Source organism: Macaca fascicularis, chromosome 12 (genome assembly GCF_037993035.2).
Source record: "Macaca fascicularis isolate 582-1 chromosome 12, T2T-MFA8v1.1".
NCBI lineage: Eukaryota > Metazoa > Chordata > Mammalia > Primates > Cercopithecidae > Macaca > Macaca fascicularis.
The window spans coordinates 4,269,141-4,295,233 of NC_088386.1; the positions used below are offsets into that span (position 1 = coordinate 4,269,141).

At 45.8% G+C, this 26,093-nt stretch overlaps 1 protein-coding gene and 1 pseudogene across 5 annotated transcripts in view; one reads left to right on the forward strand and one right to left on the reverse strand.

Moving 5' to 3' along the window:
- Positions 1-16,676, forward strand: part of ERCC3 (ERCC excision repair 3, TFIIH core complex helicase subunit) — a 36,920-nt gene extending 20,244 nt beyond the window's left edge. For 3 of the 5 annotated variants that reach the window (XM_045366891.3, XM_015431915.3, XM_045366890.2), the window contains exons 11-15: positions 1,408-1,504; positions 3,000-3,117; positions 12,511-12,629; positions 14,521-14,673; positions 16,221-16,676. In XM_045366891.3, the coding sequence (XP_045222826.1) occupies positions 1,408-1,504; positions 3,000-3,117; positions 12,511-12,629; positions 14,521-14,673; positions 16,221-16,352 (619 nt within the window). In that variant the 3' untranslated portion in view covers positions 16,353-16,676. Of the gene's footprint in view, positions 1-1,407; positions 1,505-2,999; positions 3,118-5,479; positions 5,615-12,510; positions 12,630-14,520; positions 14,674-16,220 lie in introns of those variants that run through there. The other 2 variants (XM_074008787.1, XM_045366892.3) reach the window with 1 other exon arrangement.
- A 680-nt stretch (positions 16,677-17,356) lies between these two features.
- LOC102119225 (WW domain-binding protein 11-like) overlaps positions 17,357-26,093 on the reverse strand; it is a 29,244-nt pseudogene continuing 20,507 nt past the window's right edge.

The window sequence follows — 26,093 nt, forward strand, 5'->3', positions numbered from 1 at the left end:
TAGGAGTCTCGGCAGGACTGGCTGGATTTTTTCTTTTCTCTTTTCTTTTTTTTGAGATGTAGTCTCACTGTGTTGCCCAGGCTGGAGTACAGTGGTGCGATCTCGGCTCACTGCAACCTCCACCTCCCAGGTTCAAGTGATTCTCCTGCCTCAGCTTCCCGAGTAGCTGGGATTATAGGTGCATGCCACCACACCCAGCTAGTTTTTTTTATTTTTAGTAGAGATGGGGTCTCACCATGTTGGCCAGGCTGGCCTCGAACTCCTGACCTCAGGTGATCCACCCACCTCGGCCTCCCGAAGTGCTGGAATTACAGGTGTGAGCCACTGCGCCTGGCTGGATTTTTTTTTTTTTTTTTTAATGTAGTACTCAGCTTGGTGCCTGGTATTGGTAGGTCCTGCCTACCTGTACTTTGTCCTCATTGTCTTTGTTGTTGTCATCATCACCATCACTGTTGTTATGATTCTTGGGAAGCTACAAAAACTGTCCACCGTCACATTCCAAGACAGAAGGAAGGAGTGTGACATTCCCAATGCTATGGGATGATAACCATTGAGTTCATTGATAGAGTTGTGCCCTTTGGCAGGGAGCTGGAAAATTTCTTTTCTTTTTTTTTTTTTGAGACAGAGTTTTCACTCTTGTTGCCCAGGCTGAAGTGCAATGGCGTGATCTCGGCTCACCACAACCTCCACCTCCCGGGTTCAAGTGATTCTCCTGCCTCAGCCTCCCGAGTAGCTGGGATTACAGGCGTGCACCACCATGCCCAGCTAGTTTTGTATTTTTAGTAGAGACAGTGTTTCTCCATGTTGGTCAGGCTGGTCACGAACTCCCAACCTCAGGTGATCCACCCGCCTTGGCTTCCCAAAGTGCTGGGATTACAGGCGTGAACCACCACGCCTGGCAGGGGGCTGGAAATTAAAGAGAAGTTTTTAAAACTCAGTGTTATGGGAAATCAGCACAAAGATGGCTGAAGGGCACTTTTCTCCTTTCTGCTCATCTCTTGGAGCATGCTTGTGTCTTGGCAGACAGTTGCTTCTAGCCTTTTTTTGGAAATAGCAGTGCTTTCTTCGTCACTCTCTTTGGGATTCATGAAATCTGGAGATTCTCCTTGTATAGAATCTGTGCTGAGAGTGAGAGATGCTGAAGCAGGAAAAAGCATAGTCCAAAAGGAAAACGAAAAACGGAAAGGAGGGAATCCCGAAGAGAATGGTGGGCCTACACCTAGAATCAGTGGGGAAGGCTCGGGGGTGCGTCTGTGACCAGTCGCTTTTGTGGGTGTAACGATATTCCTGCATGACAGAGGGCTTTCTACTTGAGAATAGCTTGCCTGAGCTCCTTTTTCCCTCTGATGTGTTTTCAAGACAACTGAGGCGTGACTCTTGGTCTAACACAGCTTTGTTCTTCTTTAGACCCTATATCTACGGACCTACGTCTCAGGGGGAAAGGATGCAAATTCTCCAGAATTTCAAGCACAACCCCAAAATTAACACCATCTTCATATCCAAGGTTTGTGTGGCATATGGGGGGGAGGTGAGGCCCCTAGCACTCTGGGGACCTGGGGGGTACACTATGATTCCTGGACAGCGAATTCACGTCTGCTGAAGGAACTTCTCATGTATGTTTTCATTTCCACCGTGTCCAGGGATAGGGGATACTGCCTGGCATTAGTGGAAGGAGCAGATCGAGGGTTTGCATGCATCATGGGTAATCTATAAAGGCTCTTTGAGTTTTTTTCCAATTCTTTTTGGGATGTAGGAGTTTTAAGTTGTATTTCCTTGTTTATAAAAGGAAAAAATTTTCATTTCCCACTCTGGCAAAAGTAGGCATTCAGATGAAGTTCTCTTTACAAGTTGGAGGTCCTGTGTGTCGCGGCAGCCTCTGCGCTGGTTCCTGGTGTTCCTTGATGGGTGGTGGATGTCAGCACAGACTTGTGCAGGCCCAGCTCAGGGATGGTTTACTCTGAAATCAGAAGCAGTAGCCCCACAGTTTACAATAGTCACTCAGATTAAGACAGACCCGAAGCCCAAAATAAATGAGATTTTACAACTGGGCGGGGTGGCTCATGGGTGTAATCCCAGCACTTTGGGAGGCTGAGGCAGGTGGATCACCTGAGGTCAGGAGTTCGAGACCAGCCTGGCCAACATGGAGAAACCCCGTCTCTACTAAAAATACAAAACTTAGCTGGGTGTGGTGGCAGATACCTGTAATCCCAGCTACTCAGGAGGCTGAGGCAGGAGGGTTCAGTCGCTTGAACCCGGGAGGTGGAGGTTGCAGTGGAGCCGAGATTGTGCCATTGCACTCCAGCCTAGGCAACAAGAGCGAGACTCCGTCTCAAAAAAAAAAAAAAAGAAAGAAATGAGATTTTACGTGATTGTGGCTGGGCACATAAGCACCAAACCTTCATGTCTGTGGCTGGGAACCTCGATGTTTGCAGCCCCAGAGCTGAGGAATCCACCTACAGTTAGAATCCCATATGGGGCAGTTGTTCCTCCCAGGTCACATCCCATGTGTGCTGCTGGTGTCAGTGGCCACCAGGTAAGAGTATGGATGGTTTTGTGGAGACATATTTCTGTAGCCAAAAAAAAGAATGACTCAAAGTCAGTCTCTGTTGAAGGGCCCTCTCATCTCTGGGCTCCTGGCACCCAGCACTCTGAATGTCACTGATGCCTGGGATTAATTGTTTGGGATGACTCTTAGGAGAACTCATACAAGGTCCTAGAGACCCTGAGATGCCTTTCTGAGGTTTATTGCTTCACTTCTCTGCCTGTATCAGATAGACCCTGGTACAAAGAGGATAAAAGAATGATTATGTTTCAAAATTATCTACAGAACTTATTTAAATTTTGGATCCTGTGTGTCGCAGCAGCCTTTGTCCTGGTTCCTGGTGTCCCTTGATGATGGGGGTGGGTGTCAGCACCGACTTGCGCAGGCCTAGGTCAGGGATGGTTTGAGTTGATTTTTTTTTCCTCATGTATAAAAATCTTCTGATTTGTTTCTGTAGGTAGGTGACACCTCATTTGATCTGCCAGAAGCAAATGTCCTCATTCAGATCTCATCCCATGGTGGCTCCAGGCGTCAGGAAGCCCAAAGGCTAGGGCGGGTGCTTCGAGCTAAAAAAGGTAAAGTGGCCTTTCATCTTCTGTTGCAGGAGGTCACTCCTCCTAAACCACTTTAGTTAGGAAGACAATAGGGGTGAGAGCTGCCATGTGCCCTGGGGCTAAATAGACTCTGGAGGGAGGGGATCCCAAAGCAAAGACCTAGCTCCTTATGCCCATCATTATTTTTCATGCCTTGGGGGTGAATATGCAGGTGTTTTCCATGACAGCGGCATGGAATCCACACAGATGTGCTCTGTACACTGTGCAGCTGTGTTGGTGGATGGTAAGAGGGAGCCAGGGCAAGGCAGTGCTTATGGGCTAGATGTGGAAGGGAGAAAACAGAGCTGGGCCAGCAGTATAAGTGGAGGAGCTGGAAGCTGCTGCTGGAACTTGAACAGGAGGCAGGGAAAGGTTTGCTAGGAGCAGCTTGGGCAGGCACACAATGGACACATCATTCAAAACCTGTGCAGAGTGCTGCCCTGGTGGCAGCTTGTAGCAGGGGCAGGGCAAGCACAGTGAGTGAGGAGGTGCAAATCCACATTCCTAAGGAGGTGTGGCACCCCCGTGCTTGCTTCCTGCAGTAAAAGGGCCCAGACCGTCATTGTGGGCGTGGCAGGGACTGACGCTCTTGCTAAGAGGTGGCCATATCTGTCTTACTGGGACCAGAGCACATCCTGAGACAAGGACACAGTCCCTATCCTCAAGGAATTTGCTTATTCAAGGAGGCATCTGGACTGCTGGGATGTTTGAAAATGACAAGATTAGTGGGCATATGTTGGAATTGTACTGCATTCAAATGTGTTTAAGAAACATCTAGTAGCTTGTATTTAAAATGGAGATGAGGCAGATAGCATGGACTAGAAATAGCATGGACTCGGGCACCAGACCAGCTGTGTCACCTTGGGCAAATTATTTGCTCCTCTGAGCCTTGGTTTTCCCATCCAAAGTGGGGGTGACAATCCTATCTTGCCAAGACTGCTGTGAGGATTGAGCTTATAAATCATAAAATGTAGTGGACTGGCTGGACACAGTGGCTCACACCTATAATCCCAGCACTTTGGGAGGCCAAGGCAGGAGGACAGCTTGAGCCCAGGAGTTTGAGACCATCTTGGGCAATGTAGTGGGACCCCATCTCTACAAAAAATAAAACTAGCTGAGTGTGGTGGTGTGTGCCTGTGGTTCCAGCTACTTGGGAGGCTGAGACAGTAGCTTTTATAAACTGACAGGAATATGATCTGCTAGTAAATGTGAACGTAATTCATTACTTATTCCTTACTCTAATTTGAAAACTCCTTTATTGATTGATTGATTGATTGAGACAGTCTCATTCTGTCACCCAGGCTGGAGTGCAGTGGCACAGTCTTGACTCACTGCAACCTCTATCTACTGGGTTCAAGTGTGATTCACCTGCCTCAGCCTCCCGAATAGCTGGGACTACAGGCATGTACCACCATGTCCAGCTAATTTTTTTGTATTTTTAGTAAAGGTGGGGTTTCACCATTTTGGCCAGGCTTGTCTCTAGTGATCCACCCACCTTGGCCTCCCAGAGTGCCGGGATTACAGGTGTGAGCCACCGTGCCCAGCCTTAAAAACTCCTTTAAATGTGAATAGAAGGCCGGGCACGGTGGCTCACGCCTGTAATCCTCGGAGGCTGAGGCAGGCGGATCACGAGGTCAGGAGATCGGGACCATCCTGGCTAACATGGTGAAACCCTGTCTCTACTAAAAATACAAAAAACTAGCCGGGCGTGGTGGCGGACGCCTGTGGTCCCAGCTACTCGGGAGGCTGAGGCAGGAGAATGGCATGAACCCGGGAGGTGGGGCTTGCAGTGAGCCGAGATCACATCACTGCACTCCAACCTGGGCAACAGAGCGAGACTATCTCAAAAAAAAAAAAAAAAAAAAAAAAAGAATAGAATTGTTTTCTTACTCAAAACACTCTTTAACATAAGACACTTGGCTCCTGTCTTTGCATGTCTGAGCTCTTCTAAGACTGAGAAACAATTATATTCAAGGGCAGTATGCTTAACCTACTGACATTTGAACTACAAAGCAGAAATGTTCAGATTTTCCTGAAGGATCAAGTCTTCCAGGCCACAAAATTTTCTGTCCTAATTTCTTAAAACAGTAGTCCCCCCATATCTACAATTTTCCTTTCCACATTCAATTACCCATGGTCAACTGTAGTCTAAAAATATTAAATGGAAAATTCCAGAAATAAACAGTTCATAAGCTTTAAATTACACCCTATTCTGAGTAGCATCCAGGATGTGAATTCTTGCTTTGTGCAGCATATTCATGCTTAAATTCTCCCCACCCATTTGTCACTTAGTAGCCATCTCAGTTGTCATGGACTGTCACTGTGTTTCAATGCTTGTTTTCAGGTAACCCTTATCTTACTAATGGCCCCAAAGCACAAGTGTAATGATGCTAACAATTCCGATATGCCAAAGAGAAGCTGTGAAGTGCTTTCTTAAAGTGAAAAGGTAAAAATTATTTAAGAAAGGGAATAAAAATCTTATGCTAAGGTTGCTAAGGTCTATGGTGAGAATGAATCTTCTTACTGTACAAGATGATCATCCCCAGAGCACATAGCTGTCAGACTTTCCAAGGTCAATACAAAAGAAAGAATCTTAAAGACAGCTAGAGAAAAGGGTCATATAACTCATCATGCTAACAGCAGACTTCTCAGCAGAAACTTTACAAGTCAGAAGAGATTGGGGGACTGTTTTTAGCATTCTTAAAGAAACGAAAAGAAATCCTGGCCAGGCACGGCAGGTGACACCTGTAATTCCAGCACTTTGGGAGGCCAGGGTAGGCAGATTGCTTGAACTCAGGAGTTCGAGACCAGTCTGGGCAACATGACGAAACCCTGTTCCTACAAAAAATACAATTAGTCAGGTGTGGTGGTGTGTGCCTGTAGTCCCAGCCACTCGGGAGGCTGAGGCAAGAGAATCGCTTTAGTCTGGGAGGCAGAGGTTGCAGTGATCTGATATCCCACCACAGCACTCCAGCTTAGGCAACAGAACAAGACCCTGTTTAAAAGAAAAAAAAAAGCAGGCCAGGTGCAGTGGCTCACACCTGTAATCCCAGCACTTTGGGAAGCTGAGGCAGGTGGATCACCTGAGGTCAGGAGTTTGAGACCAGCCTGGCCAACATGGTGAAACCCTGTCTCCATTAAAAATGCAAAAATTAGCCGGGCATGGTGGCGGGCGCCTATAATCTCAGCTACTCAGGAGGATGAGGCAGGAGAATTGCTGGAACCCAAGAGGCAAAGGTTTCAGTGAGCTGAGATCATGCCATTGCACTCCAGCCTCGGCAACAACAGCAAGACTCTATCTCAAAACAAAAAAACAAAAACCGAAAAACCATAATGAGACCCAGTCTCTTTAAGAAAAAAATAAAAAAGGAAAAGAAATCCTAACCAGGAATTTCATATCCTGCCAAACTAAGCTTCATAAGCAAAGAAGAAATAAAATCTTTCCCAGATAAGCAATTGCTAAAAGAATTTGTTACCACCAGACTGGCCCTACAAGAGATGCTTGAGAGTTTTAAACATGGAAATGAAAGAATGGTGACACCTGCTACCACAGAAATGCACGTAAGCACATAGCCCACAGACCCTGTAAAGCAACTACACAATCAAAACTACAGAGCAACCAGCTAATGACACCATGATAGGAATAAAGCCTCATGTATCAATATTAATCTGAATGTAAACAACCTAAACACCCTACCTAAAAGACATGGAGTGGCAGATTGGATTAAAAACAAGACCCAGTGCCGGGCGCGGTGGCTCAAGCCTGTAATCCCAGCACTTTGGGAGGCCGAGCGGGCGGATCACGAGGTCAGGAGATCGAGACCATCCTGGCTAACACAGTGAAACCCCGTCTCTACTAAAAAACACAAAAAACTAGCCGGGCGAGGTGGCGGGCGCCTGTAGTCCCAGCTACTCGGGAGGCTGAGGCAGGAGAATGGCGTAAAAACCCAGGAGGCGGAGCTTGCAGTGAGCCGAGATCCGGCCACTGCGCTCCAGCCTGGGCGACAGAGCAAGACTCTGTCTCAAAAAAAAAAAAAAAACAAGACCCAGCCTTCTGCTGTCTTCAAGATACCTGTCTCACATGTAACAAGACCCATAGGCTCAAAGTAAAGGGATAGAGAAAAATCTGTCACACAAATGAAAAAAAAGAGTGGGGCAGGGGGTCACTATTCTCACATCAGATAAAACAGACTTTAAACCAACCACATTAAAAAAGGACAAAAAGGTCATTACACGATGATAAATGGTTCAGTTCAACAAGAAGACTTAACTGTCCTGAATATATATGCACCCAACATTGGAGCACCCAGATTCATAAAACAAGTACTTCTAGAGCTAGGAAAAGGCTTAGACAGCCACGCAATAGTGGTAGGAGATTTTGACACCCCACTGACAGCATTAGACAGATTATAGAGGCAGAAAACTGACAAATTCTGGACTTGAACAATTGGATCTAATAGGCACCTACATAATACTCTACCCAACAACCCCAGAATATATATTCTCATCTGTCCCCAGAATATACTCTTAAGATTGATCACATGGGCCGGGTGCAGTGGCTCACACCTGTAATCCCAGCACTTTGGGAGGCTGAGGCCGGCAGATTGCCTGAGCTCAGGAGTTTGCAACCAGCCTGGGCAGCACGGTGAAACTCCATCTCTACTAAAATACAAAAATTAGCCAGGTGTGGCAGCGTGCGCCTGTAGTCCCAGCTACTCAGGAGGCTGAGGCAGGAGAACTGGCTTGAAGCCGGGAGGCAGAGGTTGCAGTGAACTGACATCATGCCACTGCACTCCAGCCTGGGCAACAGAGCAAGACTCTGTCACAATTTAAAAACAAACAAACAAAAAAAAAGGGTGATCATATGTTTGGCCACAAAGCAATGTGAGACTTTAGGCTCGACTTTATTAAAGTCTCAATAAATTCAAAAAAGTCAAAATCATACCAAGCATATTCTTGGATCACAGTGGAATAAAAGTAGAAATCAGTACCAGGAGGAACTCTCAAAACCACACAATTGGCCAGGCACAGTGGTGCATGCCTGTAATCCCAGCACTTTGGGAGGCCAAAGTGGGAGGATGATTTGAACTCAGGAGTTCAAGACCATTCTGGGCAACACAGAGAGACCCCATCTCTAAAAAGAAAAAAGAAAAAAGAAAAAAAAAAAACCCACACAATTACATGGAAACTAAACAACTTGCTCCTGAATGACTTTTGGATAAACAAATTAAGGCAGGAATCAAAAATTATTTGAAACAAATGAAAACAGATACAACATACCAAATATCTGGGGTACAGCAAAGGTAATGTTAGGAAAGTTTATAGCAATGAACACCTACATCGAGAAGATAGAAAGATCTCAAATTAATTTGACATTTCACCTGAGGGAACTAGAAAAATTTAAAAAAAGCTAACCCCCCAAACTAGCCGAAGAAAAGAAATAACTAAAATCAGAGCAGAACTAAATCAAATTCAGACCCAAAAACAATACAAAGGGTCAGTGAAACAAAAAGCTGATTCTTTGAAAGGATAAATAAGGCCAGGTGCAGCAACTCACGCCTGTAATCCCAGCACTTTGGGAGACTGAGGCGAGTGGATCACCTGAGGTCAGGAGTTCCAGACCAGCCTGACCAACATGGTGAAACCTCGTCTCTACTGAAAATACAAAACTAGCTGGGTTTGGTGGTGTGTGCCTGTAATCCCAGCCACGTGGGAGGCTGAGGCAGGAGAATTGCTTAAACCCAGGAAGTAGAGGTTGCAGTGATCTGAGATGGTGCCACTGCACTCCAGCCTGGGCAACAGAGTGAGACTCCACCTCAAAAAAAAAAAAAAAATCTACCGACTAAAAAGTCCTGAACCAGATGTATGCAGTTCTACTGAAACTATTCAAAAAAATTGAAGGACTTCTCCCTAACTCATACTATGAAACCAGTATCATCCTGGTACCAAAATCTGGCAAAGACACAATGAACAAATAAAACTACAGGCCAGTATTCCTGATGAACATAGGTGCAAAAATCTGTAACAAAATGCTGACAAAGCAAATCCAGTGGCATATCAGAAAGTTAATTCACCACAAATAGGCTTTATTTCTGGAATGCAAGGTTGGTTCAACATGTGGAAATCAATAAATGTGATTCACCACATACATAATTAAAAATGAAAAGCATATAATCATCCTAATAGACACAGGAAAAGGTGGTTTTTTTGGGGGGTTTTTTGTTTTGTTTTGTTTTGTTTTTTTTTGAGGCGGAGTCTCGCTCTTGTTGCCCAGGCTGGAGTGGTGCAATGGTGCAATCTTGGCTCACTGCAACCTCCACCTCCCAGATTGAAACTATTCTCCTGCCTCAGCCTTCCAAGTAGCTGGGACTACAGGCATGCACCACCATGCCCAGCTAGTTTTGTATTTTTAGTAGAGACAGGGTTTTGCGATGTTGGCAGTGCTGGTTTAGAAGGCCTGACCTCAGGTGATCCACCCACCTCAGCCTCCCAAAGTGCTGGGATTAAAGGCATGAGCCACCGTGCCTGGCCTAGAAAAAGCTTTTGATAAAATTCAACATTCCTTCATGATAAAAACCCTCAACAAATGGCATTGAAGGAACATATCTCACAATAATAAAAGCCATCTATGACAAACTTACAGCCAACATCATACTAAACAAACAAAAGCTGGAAGCTTTCCCTTTAAGAACTGGAACAAGACAGCCGAGCACTGTGGGAGGCCGAGGCGGGTGGATCACGAGGTCATGAGATCGAGACCATCCTGGCTAACATGGTGAAACCCCATCCCTACTAAAAATACAAAGAATTAGCTGGGCATGGTGGTGGGTGCCTGTAGTCCCAGCTACTCGGGAGGCTGAGGCAGGAGAATGGCGTGAACCCGGGAGGCAGAGCTTGCAGTGAGCCAAGATCACGCCACTGCACTCCAGTCTGGGCGATAGAGCGAGACTCCGTCCCCCCAAAAAAAAAGAACTGGAACAAGACAGAGCCCGCCCTCACCATTCCTATTCAACATAGTACTAAAAATTCTACCCAGACCACTCTAGCAAGATAAAGAAATAAAAGGCATCCAGATAGGAAAAAAGGAAGTTAAATTATCTGTCTTCCTAATGAGATGATTCTATACCTAGAAAACCCTAAAGACTCCACCAAAAGGCTCCTAGACCTGATAGGCAACTGAGTAAGGTTTTAGAATTCAAAATCAGTGTACAAAAATCAGTAGCATTTCTATACACCAGTAACATTCAAGCTGAGAGCTAAATCAAGAACACAATCCAATTTATAATAGCTGTAAAAACAAAAGACAAAACCTAGGAATAACTACAGAACACTCCTGAAATAACTCATAGGTGACAGAAACAAATGGAAAAACATTCTATGCTCGAGGATTGGAAGAAACAATGTCATTAAAATTGCCAAGCTGCCCAATACAATCTACAGATTCAACACTATTCTATCAAATTGCCAACATCATTTTTCACAGAATTAGAAAAAAACTTATAAAATTCATTTGGAACCACAAAAGCACCTGAATAGCCAAAGCAAGCCTAAGCAAAAGGAACAAAGCCAAAGGCCTCACAGTATCCAGCTTCAAACTATGCTACAGGGCTTGCAGTAACCAAAACAGCATGGTCCTGGTACAGAACAGACACATAGACCAATGGAACAGAATAGAGAGCCCAGAAATAATGTCATGTACTTGCAGCCAACTAAGTATAAGGAGTACCCTCCCCACTGCATATTTTTGCCAATTCAACAAACTTGGCAAAAATATGCAGTGGGGAAGGTACTCCTTATTCAATAAATGGTGCTGGGGAAACTGACTAACTGTATGCAAAAGGATGAAACTGGACCCCTGCCTATCCCCACATATAAAAATCAACTCATAATGGATTAAAGACGTAAATGTAAGACCTCAAACTATAAGGATCCTCGAAGAAAACCTGGGAAATACCATGTTCACAAAGTTGTGCAACTATCACCACAATTCATGTTTAGAATATTCTCATGAGCTCCCAAAAGAAACCCTCATCCATGTACAGCCACTCCTAATTTCCTCTTGTTCCCTACCCCCAGCCCTAGGCAGCCCCTAATCTACTTTCATGTCTGTAGGCCTTTTCTGGACATTTCATGTAAATGGAATCAAACCATTTGGGGCCTTCTGTGACTGGTTTCTTTTCACTTAGCATAATGTTTTCTTTTTTTTTCCTTCCTTCCTTTCTTTCTTTCTTTCTTTTTTTTTTTGAGATGGAATCTCGCTCTGTTGCCCAGGCTGGAGTACTTGGCTCACTGCAACCACTGCCTCACAGGTTCAAGGGATTCTCCTGCCTCAGCCTCCCACGTAGCTGGAATTATAGGCATGAGCCACCATGCCTGGCTGATTTTTGTATTTTTAGTAGAGACAGTTTCACCATGTTGGCCAGGCTGGTCTCAAACTCCTGATCTCGAGTGATCCACGCCCACCTCAGCCTCCCAACGTGCTAGGATTACACGTCTGAGCCACCACACCCGGCAGCATAATGTTTTCAAAAAATTATCCATATTGTAGCATCTGTCAGTATTTCATTCTTTTTTATTGCTAAATAATATTCGATTCCATGGACATACCACATTTTATTTATCCACACATCTGTTGATGGACTTTTGCACTGTTTCCACTTTTTGGCTCTTAGAAGAATTCTGCTGTGAAATTCATGTACAAATGTTTGTGTGGATCTAGTTTCATTTCTCTTGGATTTATGCCTGGAAGTGGAATTGCCAGGTCACGTGGTTATAACATTGTGTTTAACATTTTGATGAACTGCCAGACTGTTTTCCAAAGCAGCTGCATCATTTGCGTTCTCGGCAGCAATGCATGAGGGTCCTAGTTTTTCCACATCCTTGACAACAGTGGCCGTTATCTGCTTTTTTGATTCTAGCCACCCTCGTAGGGGTGAGGTGATAATCTCGTTTTGGTTTTGAGTTGCATTTCCGTGGTGATTGATGGTGTGGAGCACCTTTTCCTGTGCTTATTGGCTATTGTTATATTGTTTTTGGAGAAATAATCTGTTCATATTCTTTGCCCATTTTATAATTAATTTGTTTTGTTGAGTTTCAATAGCTTTCTATATAACCTAGATACAAATCCCTTATCAGATACATGCTTTCCACATATTTTTTTGTTCTGTGGATTGTTTTTTCACTTTCTTGATGGTGTCCTTGGAAGCATAAAAGACTTCTAAATTTTGATGCAATCCCATGCCAAGTTCAGGTGGTAACCCCAAGTGCGGGGCTTTTCCACTGCAGTGCTTGCTTTTGAACCTGGGACCCTGAGCTCTTGGCATTCTAATGGCTAATGTTGTCTTCTTTCTTTCCTTTTCTCATTTTTTCCCACAGGGATGGTTGCAGAGGAGTACAATGCCTTCTTCTACTCACTGGTATCCCAGGACACACAGGAAATGGCTTACTCAACCAAGCGGCAGAGATTCTTGGTAGATCAAGGTTATAGCTTCAAGGTACATATCCATTTGGCCTCTGGTTAGACTAGGACCAAGGCCTTCTTGGTACCCTGGCCTCCAGGAGAAGTGAGGACCACTGTCAGCAGGCAGGCACCAAGCATTCGGGGATTAGAGGCCTTGCCTCAAACTCCGTTTATCTCTGCACGAATCACTGAGGGCAGCTGTTGGCGGGAAGCGTGCCGTCCTGGCAGGACTGAGGTGCCACGGCACTATGGCCAGCACTGTGTGAGTCTGAGCCACGGCACTATGGCCAGCACTGTGTGAGTCTGAGCCACGGCACTATGGCCAGCACTGTGTGAGTCTGAGCCACGGCACTATGGCCAGCACTGTGTGAGTCTGAGCCCCGCAGGGTTGCTTTCTCAGGGATGCCAATCCAGGTAGCTAGGAGAGCCCTTCCTTTCATCAGCTGGTAAGCTCCAGGCCTTAGTGTGCCTCAGTTTGCCTCCCAGACACCAGAGCCATCCCTGTACTACGAATCAGGTATTTTAATAATTGGGAAATTCTAAAGCTTTGGCTGACTTTCATTGGCTGAGGCATTTGCTTTCTTTCCTGTTACACAAATATTATTTTTATGTCAGTATTTGGTGTCCAGAAGGGCTTTATATTTTGGGGATAGATGGAGGGTTCTAGAAGTAGGGGAATTAAATTACCCCTATGGTCCACTAAAAGGACATCCCTAGAACATCAGACTCCCAGGTTCTTGATTGCAAAAGACTGCAATCCAGGCTGCCTTTTAGATACATTTTTAATGTGTCTCTTTATGCGTTGGTGAGAATTCCCATTATTGGCCTTAGGAGGACGGGGTTGTCTCGCCTCCCCTCTTTTAGCTAGAGGCAGGGACACTTTTCAGACCTCATGCTGGCCTAAAGGACAAGATGCTCGGGTTTTGAGCCCAGTTTTTTGGAGGATTTGCATTGTGACCGTTTTATCCATCCCTGAAAATCCCTGCTGGTAATAGCATTCCTACCTCCTGATTCCTGCCGAGCTGTGAGGGTCAGAGGAGCACCAAGTCAGAAGGAGCTACTCTGAATTCTTTGAAAGGTGACCTCGACAAAAAGGCACAATACCGTACCTTAGTAGTTTGTGTTGGTTGGAGCTGTGTCTTCGGTGCTGCCTGTTGAGGAGCAGTCGTTGGAGTTCCCCGAGTCATGACCTGGAGGGGTTGGGCCCTGGGCAGACGTGCACATCGTCTATACTCTGGATCCCTGCCCAGAAGGACTCAGATCCTTACTTCTAGGAATTTTCCTTTAATTAACGTTATGAGAATTGGAGGGAAGGAGAGTTCCCTTTACAGAATCAACCCAGTTTTCTGCGGGGATAGGGAGCCCTTGTAGTAAGTTATCCCCAGAGAAATGAAACCCAGTCTCCACCGTGCTGTTCTTACTGTTTCAGAGAAGTCCTGTCAATATCTTCCTGATATCCTATCGTTTTCATTTTCATGTGCTCATTCCTGCTGAAGCCCCAGTTGCTGGGCACAGCAGATGCCAGGGACCTTCTTAAAGGGCCACAGCATGTGCCTTCCAGTCTCTTGTCCGTTCCTCCTTTGCCTGCTCCAAGATGTGAAGGCTGCCCGAAGGAGCCTTTTACACTCACTAAGACTCTTCCTGTTCATCTTCCATACGTGATCATTTAGATGCTATGTGTTGGGGGCACATTTCTCTGAAATTCCTATGTCCCTCTGGTCTTGAGATCATTAGTCAAGCTCCGTGTTAAAAGCGGCTCCTGATGCTGGTCTCTGGAATTCTAGGGAGAAGCTCTCCATTGTTGGCCACCACGGTGGCTGGGCCTGGGGAGGGAAGTGAACAGAGCAGGTGGACCCAGGAGAAGGCAGAGGAGGGTTGGGGAGAGAGAGCAGAAGGGAGCATGTCTGCTGGCTTGGGCTTTGCAGGTGATCACGAAGCTTGCTGGCATGGAGGAGGAAGACTTGGCATTTTCGACAAAAGAAGAGCAGCAACAGCTCTTACAGAAGGTCCTGGCAGCCACTGACCTGGATGCCGAGGAGGAGGTGGTGGCTGGGGAGTTTGGCTCCAGATCCAGCCAGGTGAGTAAATGGGTAAGGAAGGTCCAGGTGTCAGTGCTCCCACAGGGCAGCGTTTGTAGACACAGACACAGACATGTAGTCTGTGGGCCCCTGGATGGGCCCATGGGATTTCTTTGGAAATGGAAAACACGGAAGAGATGAATAGAAACAACCCCTGTTGCCCTTTTGGTGTGTGCCCCTGGTCCTGTTGCATACAGCTGACCTCGCAGTGGCTGTGACTCGTCTCCTGCTTTACTCACACGAGTATTCGTTAGATCTTGATGTTGAAGCCCAGGATGGCAAGCAGGTGACCCCAGCTCACCTTGGTGGCGACTGGAGGGAGCGTGATAGGCCAGGGCATGTAGTTCCCCACCCAGGGCTGCCATTCCTGGTCGTGGGCACACAGTTCTCCTCTGGGTCCTCCTCAGTGGTAAAGCTGAGCCCTCTAGCCCCTAAGACAGCTCTGAGGTCAACTCTTGTGGTAGCTTCAATACTTAACTTTGAAAAATGTAGAGTTCTGTGAAAATACTCAACCTTTCATTTATTCTACAAATTTGCCTGCTGTAGAACAAGCAAATATATGGTCTAATTAGTGAGAGCATTATGGAGAATTATCAGGCTCCAAGGGGAGAAGCGCACTTCAGTCAGGTGCGTTTGAAATTCAGTTGCCATTAGAGCCGGAAGGTGAGCAACTGCTGGACCGAGGAAGCAGCTGTCCCTGCGGAGGGGCCGTCCTCCCTTGAGCCTAAGGCTTTTCTCCCCGACTAGGGAGCTCTCTCCATGGGAACCCAGGAGCGTGCTCTCACTGCTCTCACTGGTTGTGAGGAGGTGCCTGGTTCTTTCTCCTCACAGGATAGAAATGTCAGGATGGATATGGTTATCCCCATTTTACAGGTGAGGTCATTGAGGTGAGGTGCAGACACTAATTCCTTGCCCCAGGGTTACTCAGGGACAGGTGCAGCCAAGAGTCAAGCCCAGAGCTTTCTGTCCTTCCACTTGATTCAAAGCCTCATGGTGGTGTCTCAGGAGATTTTAAGGGACTTCTGCCCTAACTGTTAAAAAATTCTGTTCAGAACAGGTATAGTGGCTCATGTCTGTAATCCCAGCACTTTGGGAGGCCGAGGCGGGAGGATCAGTTGAGTCCAGGAGTTTGAGACCAACATGGTCAACATATGGAGACCCTGTTTCTCTCTTAAAAAAAAAAAATTGTTTAGAAGCTGTTGTTAAGTGAGGCAGTGTGCCTTATGGTTAAGAACAGTCTGAAGCCCGGCTACCTGGGTTCAAGCCCCATCTCCTTAAGAGCGGTGTGATCTTGGCGAGGTTACTTAATCTCTCTGTGTCTCAGTTTCCTCTTCTTTAAGGTGTGGATTATAATAGTTTTGAGGATTAGAGGAGATAATGCATGTCAAATGCTTAGAACAATGCCTTGAGACACAGTAAGCGATCTGTAAACATTATTTAAAATGATGTATTAAATTTATGTACGTCTTATAAAATTTGCTGTGATCATAAATATTATAAAAGGAGTGTCTTTTCTCCTGGAGACTAACATGGGCTGTTCCCGGCAGGCATCTCGGCGCTTTGGCACCATGAGCTCTATGTCCGGGGCCGACGACACTGTGTACATGGAGTACCACTCATCACGGAGCAAGGCGCCCAGCAAACATGTGCACCCTCTCTTCAAGCGCTTCAGGAAATGATGCTGAGGCGGGGTACTTCGTTCAAGACCGGCGCTTGGCACCCTCGTTGGAAAGGGATTTTCAGCGTAACGTTTTCCTTCGACCTCCTTGACCTTCCCTCCAGCGTTGGCCAAACTATGCTGAGGAAACTGCCTCAAGGGCTTGGCTCTGCCTTCATGGGTCATCTAGGGTTTATTGTCTCCTCTTGCCTTTATCATCTAGGAGGAGACAATATTTTTTCAAACTTTTTGGGGAGTGGGGTCATTTCTGTATATAAAAAATTTTAATATTTAAGGTGTATTTATCTTACTGTTCTGAATAAACAGAATGGACCATTGAACCACTCTTCATTGTACAAGTATTTTTATGCTTCGTCCTGGGCATGGGTTATGTCTGGATGACCAGCCTCCATCAAGGCCCCTACTTTGTAGCCAGCACAGATGAGTAAGATGGAGCCCCTCCCCAGGGAGCTACCAGGGAGATGTACCTTGAGATAGAAGAAGCGTCAGCAGGAAATACCTGGGGAACGGGGAGGGTGATCCAGCTGGAGGAAAGAGCCTGGGCAGTTGACTGTGGTCCCTGTGCACAGCTTAGCCTGGTGGATTCAGACTGGGGCTGCAACCGCACAGCTTCCTGCTGTTGTGGTCGTTACAGCTGTTCCTGCAACCTTGTCCAAGGTAGACACCTACATCATGAAGGCCTTCCAGATTGGCTCCTGGTGGCTCATCTTCTCTGAAAGAGTGACTTCTTGTTTCTCCCTCAAAGTACGTTTTTAGATATTGCTGAGGGGCTAGATTCCTCTTCTAATAGCAGTTTAGTGCCCTTGGGTGTTTTAATTGCTACTTTGTTTTTAATGGCTTTGGGCTTTTGTCTTCTGTTTCTGGTATGAAAGCAAAGGTGTTGAGGAAAAGACAGTCCAGGCAGGATTGCTCCTTGAAAGGTAGACACCCATGAGGCATATCTGCCTTGCAGAAAGACTTGTGATTCTGAGGAGGAGGCTCACTCCCTCGAACAGGAATCAGCGCTCACACTTGGGGAGGGAGTGTTGAAACCCTGGCTACATAAGGCTTCCGAGTGGAGTCCCTGCCCATCCCCACAGCTCGGCAGCAGCTTCCTGTACTCAGCTCCAGCACAGCTGGGCTGCTGTCTGTGATGCAGCCACAGACTGTCTGAGGAGAAGAAAGTATTAGGTTGGTGCAAAGGTAACTGCGGCTTTTGCCATTACTTTTTTTTTTTTTTTTTGAGACAGAGTCTCGCTTTGTTGCCGAGGCTGGAGTGCAGTGGTGCGATTTCAGCTCACTGCAACCTCTGCCTCCCAGGTTCAAGCAATTCTCCTGCCTCAGCCTCGCAAGCAGCTGGGACCACAGGCACCCGCCACCATACCCGGCTAACTTTTTGTGTTTTTAGTAGAGACAGCATTTCACCATATTGGCCAGGCTGGTCTCAAACTCCTGACCTTGTGATCCGCCTGCCTCGGACTCCCAAAATGCTGGGATTACAGGCGTGAGCCACTGCATCCGGCCACCATTACTTTTAATGGCAGAAACAGAATTACCTTTGCACCAACCTAATACCTCTTTCATCAGGGGGCTTTGAAGCAAGAGCCACCCGCCCCACATTCTGCCTCTCTGAGCTGACCTTTTGGTGACAAACACTCTCATAGTCTAGTCAGCAGCTGGTGCTGCCAGGCATCTAGCCACTCTTATCAGGGCAAACCCCAGGAACCAGTACCAGGGCCCTCACTAGGAGGAGAGGGCCTGAGCAGCCCCGTCTGAGGTGCACGCTTGAGCCCACAGACTCGCCTGTCATGTAACCCTGATGGGTTGGCACTCAAATGTTCAAACTTGGCTGTAACCATTACTCTTTTCAGTCTCGCCTCCTGTCATACCTTTACACTTGAGATCCTCAATACTGAGCACTTCCTGTATTTTCACATTTCTGGCCCCCGTTTTCTTCTCTATTGACAATGTTGAATTTTACCTGAACCCTGTGGTCCTAGGAAACAGACACATTTAAAGGAGTCCCTTGTCCTTGGTGTTCTGGAAAATAGTTTACTGCAGAGAACCATCCTTCCCAGTATGACTCATGAATGCTGCCCTTGAAGACCCCAGTCGAGGCCAGACACAGGCCTTCCAAATTCCCATTCTTTGCCTCATAAATTAGCTAAACTGCTTGTCCCCAGTGATCAGTGGGAACAAAATGCTTGTGAACCAGACTTTGGTTTAGATTCTCTTCTACCCCCGGACCCCTGAACTTTGGCTCACCCTCCCTTCCACCCCTGGAGAGAATAGACTGGACTCAGGGTAAGTCACTGATTGGATCTACTGTCCCACCATGCCACTCTCCTTCATCCCACTTCTTTTACTTACTTTCCCTCCCTATAAAAGAAAACCCCTTTGCCTAACCCTGAGACAAACAGATCTTATGTTCAGTGCATTCTCCCTGCTGCAGTAGTACGCCCCTCCCCACCACTTTGCAACCATCCTTTCAAATAGTCTCCCTTTACCAAGTCCAGATTTTTTCTTCTTATTTTTCTTGACATTGTCTGTTCTGTGAACTTAAGCTCCAGATTTTTTATTTGACGTCATGTAACAAGTTTTTATCTAAATGTCCAAATGTCATTGGTAATACACAAAAATACAATTCATTTTTATATATCAGTTTTTATATATCGTTTCTCAGTCATGCAGTCATGCTAAACTCAGTTCTAGGAAATTTTTCTGTAAATTTCTAGAATAATTCAGCTAAAATCAGTGAAGATACAGAAGACTTGAACAATACTATTAACCAACTTGACCTAATTGACGTTTACAGAATATTCTGCCGAGTAACAGCAGTGTAAGCATTCTTTTCAAATACACACATCACTTGCCAAGATAGAATCCATGTCAGGTCCTACAAGTCCTAATATATTGGAAAGTATTTAAGCCATACAAGCCGTAATCTGTGCCCACAGTGCGATTAAGTTAAAAATCAATAGAAAAAGAGTGGGAAACCCTCAAATATTTGGAAAAGGTAGTGGTTAATTTTAGGTGTCAGCTGAGTTAAGGGATGACCGCTCACTGGTTAAGCATTTTTGGGTGTGTCTGTAGGGGTGTTTCCAGGAACGAGGAGCATTTGAAGCTGTAGATTGAGTAAAGCAGATCCACCCCCACCAACGTGGGTGGGCCTCATATATCCATCAAGGGACCACCAGATAGAGCAAAAGGGTGGAGGAAGGGTGAATACAAACTGCAGAATACAATATTGATATATTAAAAAATGCAATTGGCCGGGCGTGGTGGCTCACCACGCCTGTAATCCCAGCACTTTGAGAGGCCGAGGCAGGTAGATCACCTAAGGTCAGGAGTTTGAGACCAGCTTGGCCAACGTGGTGAAACCTCATCTCTACTAAAAATACAAAAAAAATCGCTGGGTGTGGTGGTGAGCCCCTGTAATCCCAGCTACTCAGGAGGCTAATGTGGAAGAATCTCTTGAACCCAGGAGGTGGAGGTTGCAGTAAACTGAGATTGCACTACTGCACTCCAGCCTGGGCGACAAGAGCAAAACTCCGTCTCAAAAAAAAAAAAAAAAGAAATCTATTTGTATACTCAGCGATAAACATTTGGAAGTTGAAACAAAAAATACTATTTCCAATAGCATAAAAAATATGCAATGCTTAGGGATTATCTTATGAAATACGTCAATTCTGCCTGTATTAGCCTATTAATGTAATCTTTTTTTGAAACAGGGTCTCACTCTGTCACGCAGGCCAGAGTTCAGTGGCACAATCAAAGCTCACTTCAGCTTTGGCCTCCTGGGCTCAAGCGAGTCTCCTGCCTCAGCACCCCAGTCCAACCCAGTAGCTGGGACTACAGGCATGTGCCATCATACCCAGCTAATTTTTTAAAAAAATTTTTTGTAGAGACAGGGTCTTACTACGTTGCACAGCATGGTCTTGAACTCCTGGGCTCAAGTGATCCTCCTGCCTTGGCTTCCCAAAGTGCTGGGATTACAAACATGAGCCACAGCACCTGGCCAGTTTAACAAATTTTAAATCAAATCCTTAACCAGATTTGTCATGAAAACTTACAGACTAATGGTAAAATAAATGTCAAAGAATAAAGAAATAAAAATATCAAAGAGAATTTATAAGGACAGTGCAGTAGGCACAGAAAAATATACCAGTGGAATGGAATACAGAGCCTAGAAAAATATTATTGAGAACTTGATCTGTGATAGCAGTAGCATTATATAAGTTTGTATACACACACCTACACATCCTCCTTCAGCTATATCCATTCCAACAGTATCTTTCTATCTACCCCCAGGAGTTCACACTAAAATTTCTACACAGGGTTTGTTTATTTATTTTGAGATGGAGTTTCGCTCTTGTTGCCCAGGCTGGAGTGCAATGGTGTAATCTCGGCTCACTGCAACCTCTGCCTCCCGGGTTCAAGTGATTCTCCTGCCTCAGCCTCCTGAGTAGCTGGGATTACAGGTGCCCACCACCACGACCAGCTAATTTTTTGTACTTTGAGTAGAGGTGGGGGTTTCACTGTGTTGGCCAGGCTGATCTCGAACTCCTGAGCTCAAGTGATCCACCCGCCTTGGCCTCCCAAAGTGCTGGGATTACAGACGTGAGCCACTGTGTCCAGCCCACAGGGTTTATTTTATCCTGTATTTTATGTTCACAACTTCCGTCTTTGACAATGAGAAAACTGACTCCCATTTTACACAATATATTAAATATTTTCTTACTTGCTCCCTTGCAGAATGTACGAAAGTCATTTCAGACCTGTTAATTTATGCCTCTGTGAAAATTAGATTTTAATTTTAATTCGAGTTCTGATTAGATGACTCTAATTTTCATTTAACTCTAATTTTAATTCGAGTTAATTGTTTGTTAGGGACGTTTGGGTTTGTAACCTGAGGGCACAGGGTCTTAATCTTGTGTTGCTTGTGTTTTTCCCCAACCGTCCTTCAGTGTGGTTATGTCATTCATTTCATGATCAGTTTCATTCATTTGGCAGCTTTTTGTATCAAACTTTCATTTATATAAGATTGTCCTTATCCTTGTTGATTATTTATTTATTTATTTGAGACGGAGTCTTGCTCTCTCACCAGGCTGGCGTGTAGTGGTGCAATCTCAGCTCACTGCAACCTCCGACTCCCAGGTTCAAGCAATTCTCCTACCTCAGCTTCCCAAGTAGAAGGGATTACAGGCATGCACCACCATGCCCAGCTAATTTTTGTATTTTTAGTAGAGACGGGAATTCACCACGTTGGCCAGGCTGGTCTCTATCTCCTGACCTCGTGATCCTCCCGCCTCGGCCTCCCAAAGTGCTGGGATTACAGGTGTGAGCCACTGCGCCAGGCCGATTTTATTTATTTTTCTGTTTTGAGCATGTAAAACACTAACATGATTCCAAAGTCTAGACTACACAAAAAGTTATATTTAGGAAAGTGCCTTTCTCTTATCCCTGTTTCCTTTGTGTTTTTCATCCCTTTCTTGACATTCCCTGTAGGTATCTAATTTCAGTTTCTGGTTTATCTTGCCTGTGTTTCTTTTTAGCTGAAATGAGCAGATATATGCGTATTTTCTTATTTTTCCTTCTTTCTTATTTTTTCTTCTTTCTTACACAATAGATATTATACTGTAGATAATCTTTTGCACTTTGTCTTTCTTTCTTTTTTTTTTTTTTTTGTTGAGACAGAGTCTTGCTTTGTCGCCCAGCCTGGAGTGCAGTGGCCGGATCTCAGCTCACTGCAAGCTCCGCCTCCCGGGTTCACGCCATTCTCCTGCCTCAGCCTCCTGAGTAGCTGGGACTACAGGCGCCCGCCACCTCGCCCGGCTAGGTTTTTGTATTTTTTAGTAGAGACGGGGTTTCACCGTGTTAGCCAGGATGGTCTCCATCTCCTGACCTTGTGATCCGCCCGTCTCGGCCTCCCAAAGTGCTGGGATTACAGGCTTGAGCCACCGCGCCCGGCCCACTTTGTCTTTCTTTAACTTAATAAATTCTGGAAATTGTATCAATTCATTGAGGTTTTCCTCATTCTTTACAACCTCATAGTAGTCCATTGTGCGAATGTACCATAGTTCATTTAAGCACTGTTAGATGTGTGGCATTTAAGTTGTTTAAATTATTCTGCAATTGCAAACAATGCTTCAATAATAAACCTTGTGCAAATGGGTTTTCTTATTGTTGGAAGTATATCTTCAGGGTGAATTCCTAAAAGTAGGATTGCTGATTCAAAGGTAAATGCAGGGACAGGCTCAGTGGCTCATGCCTATAATCCCAGCACTTTGGGAGACCGAGGCAGGAGGATCACTTGAGGTCAGGAGTTCCAAACCAGCCTGGCCAACATGGTGAAACCCCATCTCTACTAAAAATACAAAACTTAGCCAAGCACATGCCTGTAGTCCCAGCTACTTGGGAGGCTGAGGCAGGAGAATCCCTTGAGCCCAGGAGGCAGAGGTTGCAGTGAGCCAAGATCTTGCCATTGCACTCCATCCTGGACAACAGAGACTCCAGCTTAAAACAAAATAAAACAAACAAATAAACAAAAAAACCCCCCAGCAGTCCAGATGTAGTGCCTCACGCCTCAGCACTTGGGAGGCCGAGGCAGGTGGATCACCTGAGATCAGGAGTTCGAGACCAGCCTGGCCAACATAGTGAAACCCCGTCTCTACTAAAAATACAAAAAATTAGCCAGGCATGGTGGCGGGTGCCTGTAATCCCAGCTACTCAGGAGGCTGAGGCAGGAGAATCACTTGAACCTGGGAGGCAGAGGTTGCAGTGAGCTGAGATCATGCCACTGCACTCCAGCCTGGGCAACAAGAACAAAACTCCGTCTCAAAACAAAAAAACAAAATAAACAAAACAAAAATGGTGAATGCATATGTAGCTTTTTTTTTTCTTGGTGTAGAACATTTATTTATTTTTCACATGAATCAAAGTTTAGTTCAGTGGGAAATAATTTTAATCAAAGAATTGTACATTTTCTTCCCACATATCCTGCTTTGTATTAGGAAATTACATTGTGATCTATTTCACTCTAAGTAAAATATTACAAAATACTTACAGGAAAATATTAAAAATAACTGAAACACAAAAGGCAAGATGAAGTAAACTGGTTTTTCAGAAATCTCTACTCCAATGCCCATAGCACACAAGAAGAGAGTCAAAACAATTAAGTAACTAAGATCCCCAGATCACAAATGTCCAAAGAACTGGAGAAGGGAAAGAAACGGTGAAAATCGTGGTGTGAAAGGGAATGGATCTTAGCAGCATTGCTTCAACAACCGATCTATTCTGAATGAAATACCTTCTTTTCTGTGCAGTGAATTCTGAACAAGGCTGCATTTTAGGATATTCCTTGAACTGAAATTAGAAAACACCCTGACAATGGAGGCAGCTCTTTCATCTAAGTTTAATAGGAGCCTCTTTCTCCACGGGCCACTGTTGTGAACAGAAGCCTGTTCGGGCATCAGAAGCTGTCACAGTAGCCCTTGCATCTCTTTCATGAAAGCCTCTGAGACATCATCCTTAGTTTGTACTGAGACAGAAACCGAAGGACCAGATTTGGGTGCTGTTTTGGAAAGAGGCACAGCAGAATCATCCTCTCACTTCCTTTTTTTTTTTTTTTTTGAGACAAAGTCTCACTCTGTTGCCCAGGCTGCAGTGCAGTGTTGCAATCTTGGCTCACTGCAACCTCCACCTTCTGGGTTCAAGCCATTCTCCTGCCTCAGCCTCCTGAGTAGCTGGGATTACAGGTGTGCATCACCATGCCTGGCTAATTTTTGTACTTTTAGTAGAGACGGGGTTTTGCCATGTTGGCCAGGTTGATCTCAAACTCCTGACCTCAAGTGATCCCCCAACCTTGGCCTCCCAAAGTGTTGAGATTCCAGGCATGAGCCACCACACCTGGCCCCTCTGACTTTCTCTGGAGGGCAGCAGTAGCCCCTTTATTCTCCCGACGTACTCTCAGTGCAGTGGGCACAAATTGAGTAATCTCTGCCTTGGGATTAGTGATCTGTGGCTTGACACTGATGGCTGCTGTGGCTTCTTCTCAATGGTGGCTGCACTCATATCATCTGTCTTGGGCCGCTGAATCAAGTTGGGTGGAGCACTTGAAACCCCAGGGTTTGGCCAGGGAGCTGGTGGGAAAAGCCCAGAGGGGGCAGGTCCAAGCCGAGGCACCAAAGGTGGGCGCATCATGCCAGGACGAGGTGGAGGAACACCCAGAGGTGCGGGGGGAGGTACTTTTGGTGGGAGTCCCCTAGGAGGGGGACCAGGAGGCAGACCTGGAGGTGGACCTGGGGGAGGGCCAGAGGGTTGGGCTAGTGTTGGTCCTGGAGGTAAAAGCTGGGTAAAGGCCCTCGGAATCCTGGCATTCCAGGTGATCTCAGGAATGGAGGAGGTGGCCCAGGAGGCCGTAATGGTGGAGCAGGTGGTGTCCAAGAGATGGTGGTCCTGGCATGGGATGTATTTGTATCTGAGACGGAGGAACAGACTGGGGCGGAGCCTGCCGCTGTGAAGAAGCAGTGGATGTGCCATCAGAGTGAGATTCTTCTTTATGCTGTTCTCGAGATTGTTTTTCTGATTCAGAGTTATCAGAATCATCTCCGTCATCGTCCACTGAAAATTCCTCTACTTCTGGTCCCTCCTCAGGAATTTCTTGACCTGCCATAGGAAGCATCATGGCTTGAAGAAGAGTTAACTCCTTCACGTTCTTCTTTTTCTTGATTTTCCAGGCATATCTGCGAACTGTATACTCAGACCTGAGTTCTTTTCTTCACTGCTGTCTCTCTCACCATCATCACGGTGCACAATTCATCCCCCCACTTTCTCCATCTGATCTGTTGGTGTCACCATCATCAGTATTGTTACCATGCTTATGTTGGTCCTTGTCCTCAGAAGGGCCATCATCTTCACTGGTGCTAGAAACAGCATCATCATGACCTTGCCGGGCAAGTTCAGGACTATATAACACGTCTTCTTCATCTCACCTACGAGGGGGAAGATCCAGGGCAAACCCACTTTACGGCTATACATGTGCACGACTTGAGGAGGAGGAGGTGGGCTGGGGGAGGGCCAGGCGGCTTTCTGCCAAGGGGCAAACGTGGAACGTTATGCCCAAGAAGAGGAAGGATAGAAACTGCCCGAGTTGGACCCAGGATATGGAGGTCCACAGGCTGCAGTTTTCTTAAGGATGGAGAGTGGCTGGGACCAGGGAGTGGAATGTCCTGGATCGAAATGTTGGAAGGAGCATGCGGCGTATCTTTCAAAGGAACGCTCTCCACTTCTACATGCTGAGCATTCTTGACGGCATCAACATGTTGGCTAAGTTGAGCCCTCTTCTGTTCATACTCTACTTCTAGCTTTCTCAAGTCCTTGCAAATACCTGGATTTTCTTTTTCATAGAGTTGTAAAATATGTTCAAAGGTTTCACACAGTTTTTTAAGCTTGTTTTTCAGTACTTGCTCATTTAATTGTGGCTGTTGCAGCCGGTTCAACTCCATTTCATCCAATTTATCCATGCCCCAGATAATCCGTTTGGGATCCTTCATTTTAAAAACCGCAGCTCTGGCCGGGCACGGTGGCTCACGCCTATAATCCCAGCACTTTGGGAGGCCAAAGTGGGCAGATCACCTGAGGTCAGGAGTTCGAGACCAGCCTGGCCAACATGGTGAAACCTCATCTCTACTAAAAATACAAAAATTAACCAGGTGTGGTGGTGCATGCCTGTAATCCCAGCTACTGGAGGTGGAGGTTGCAG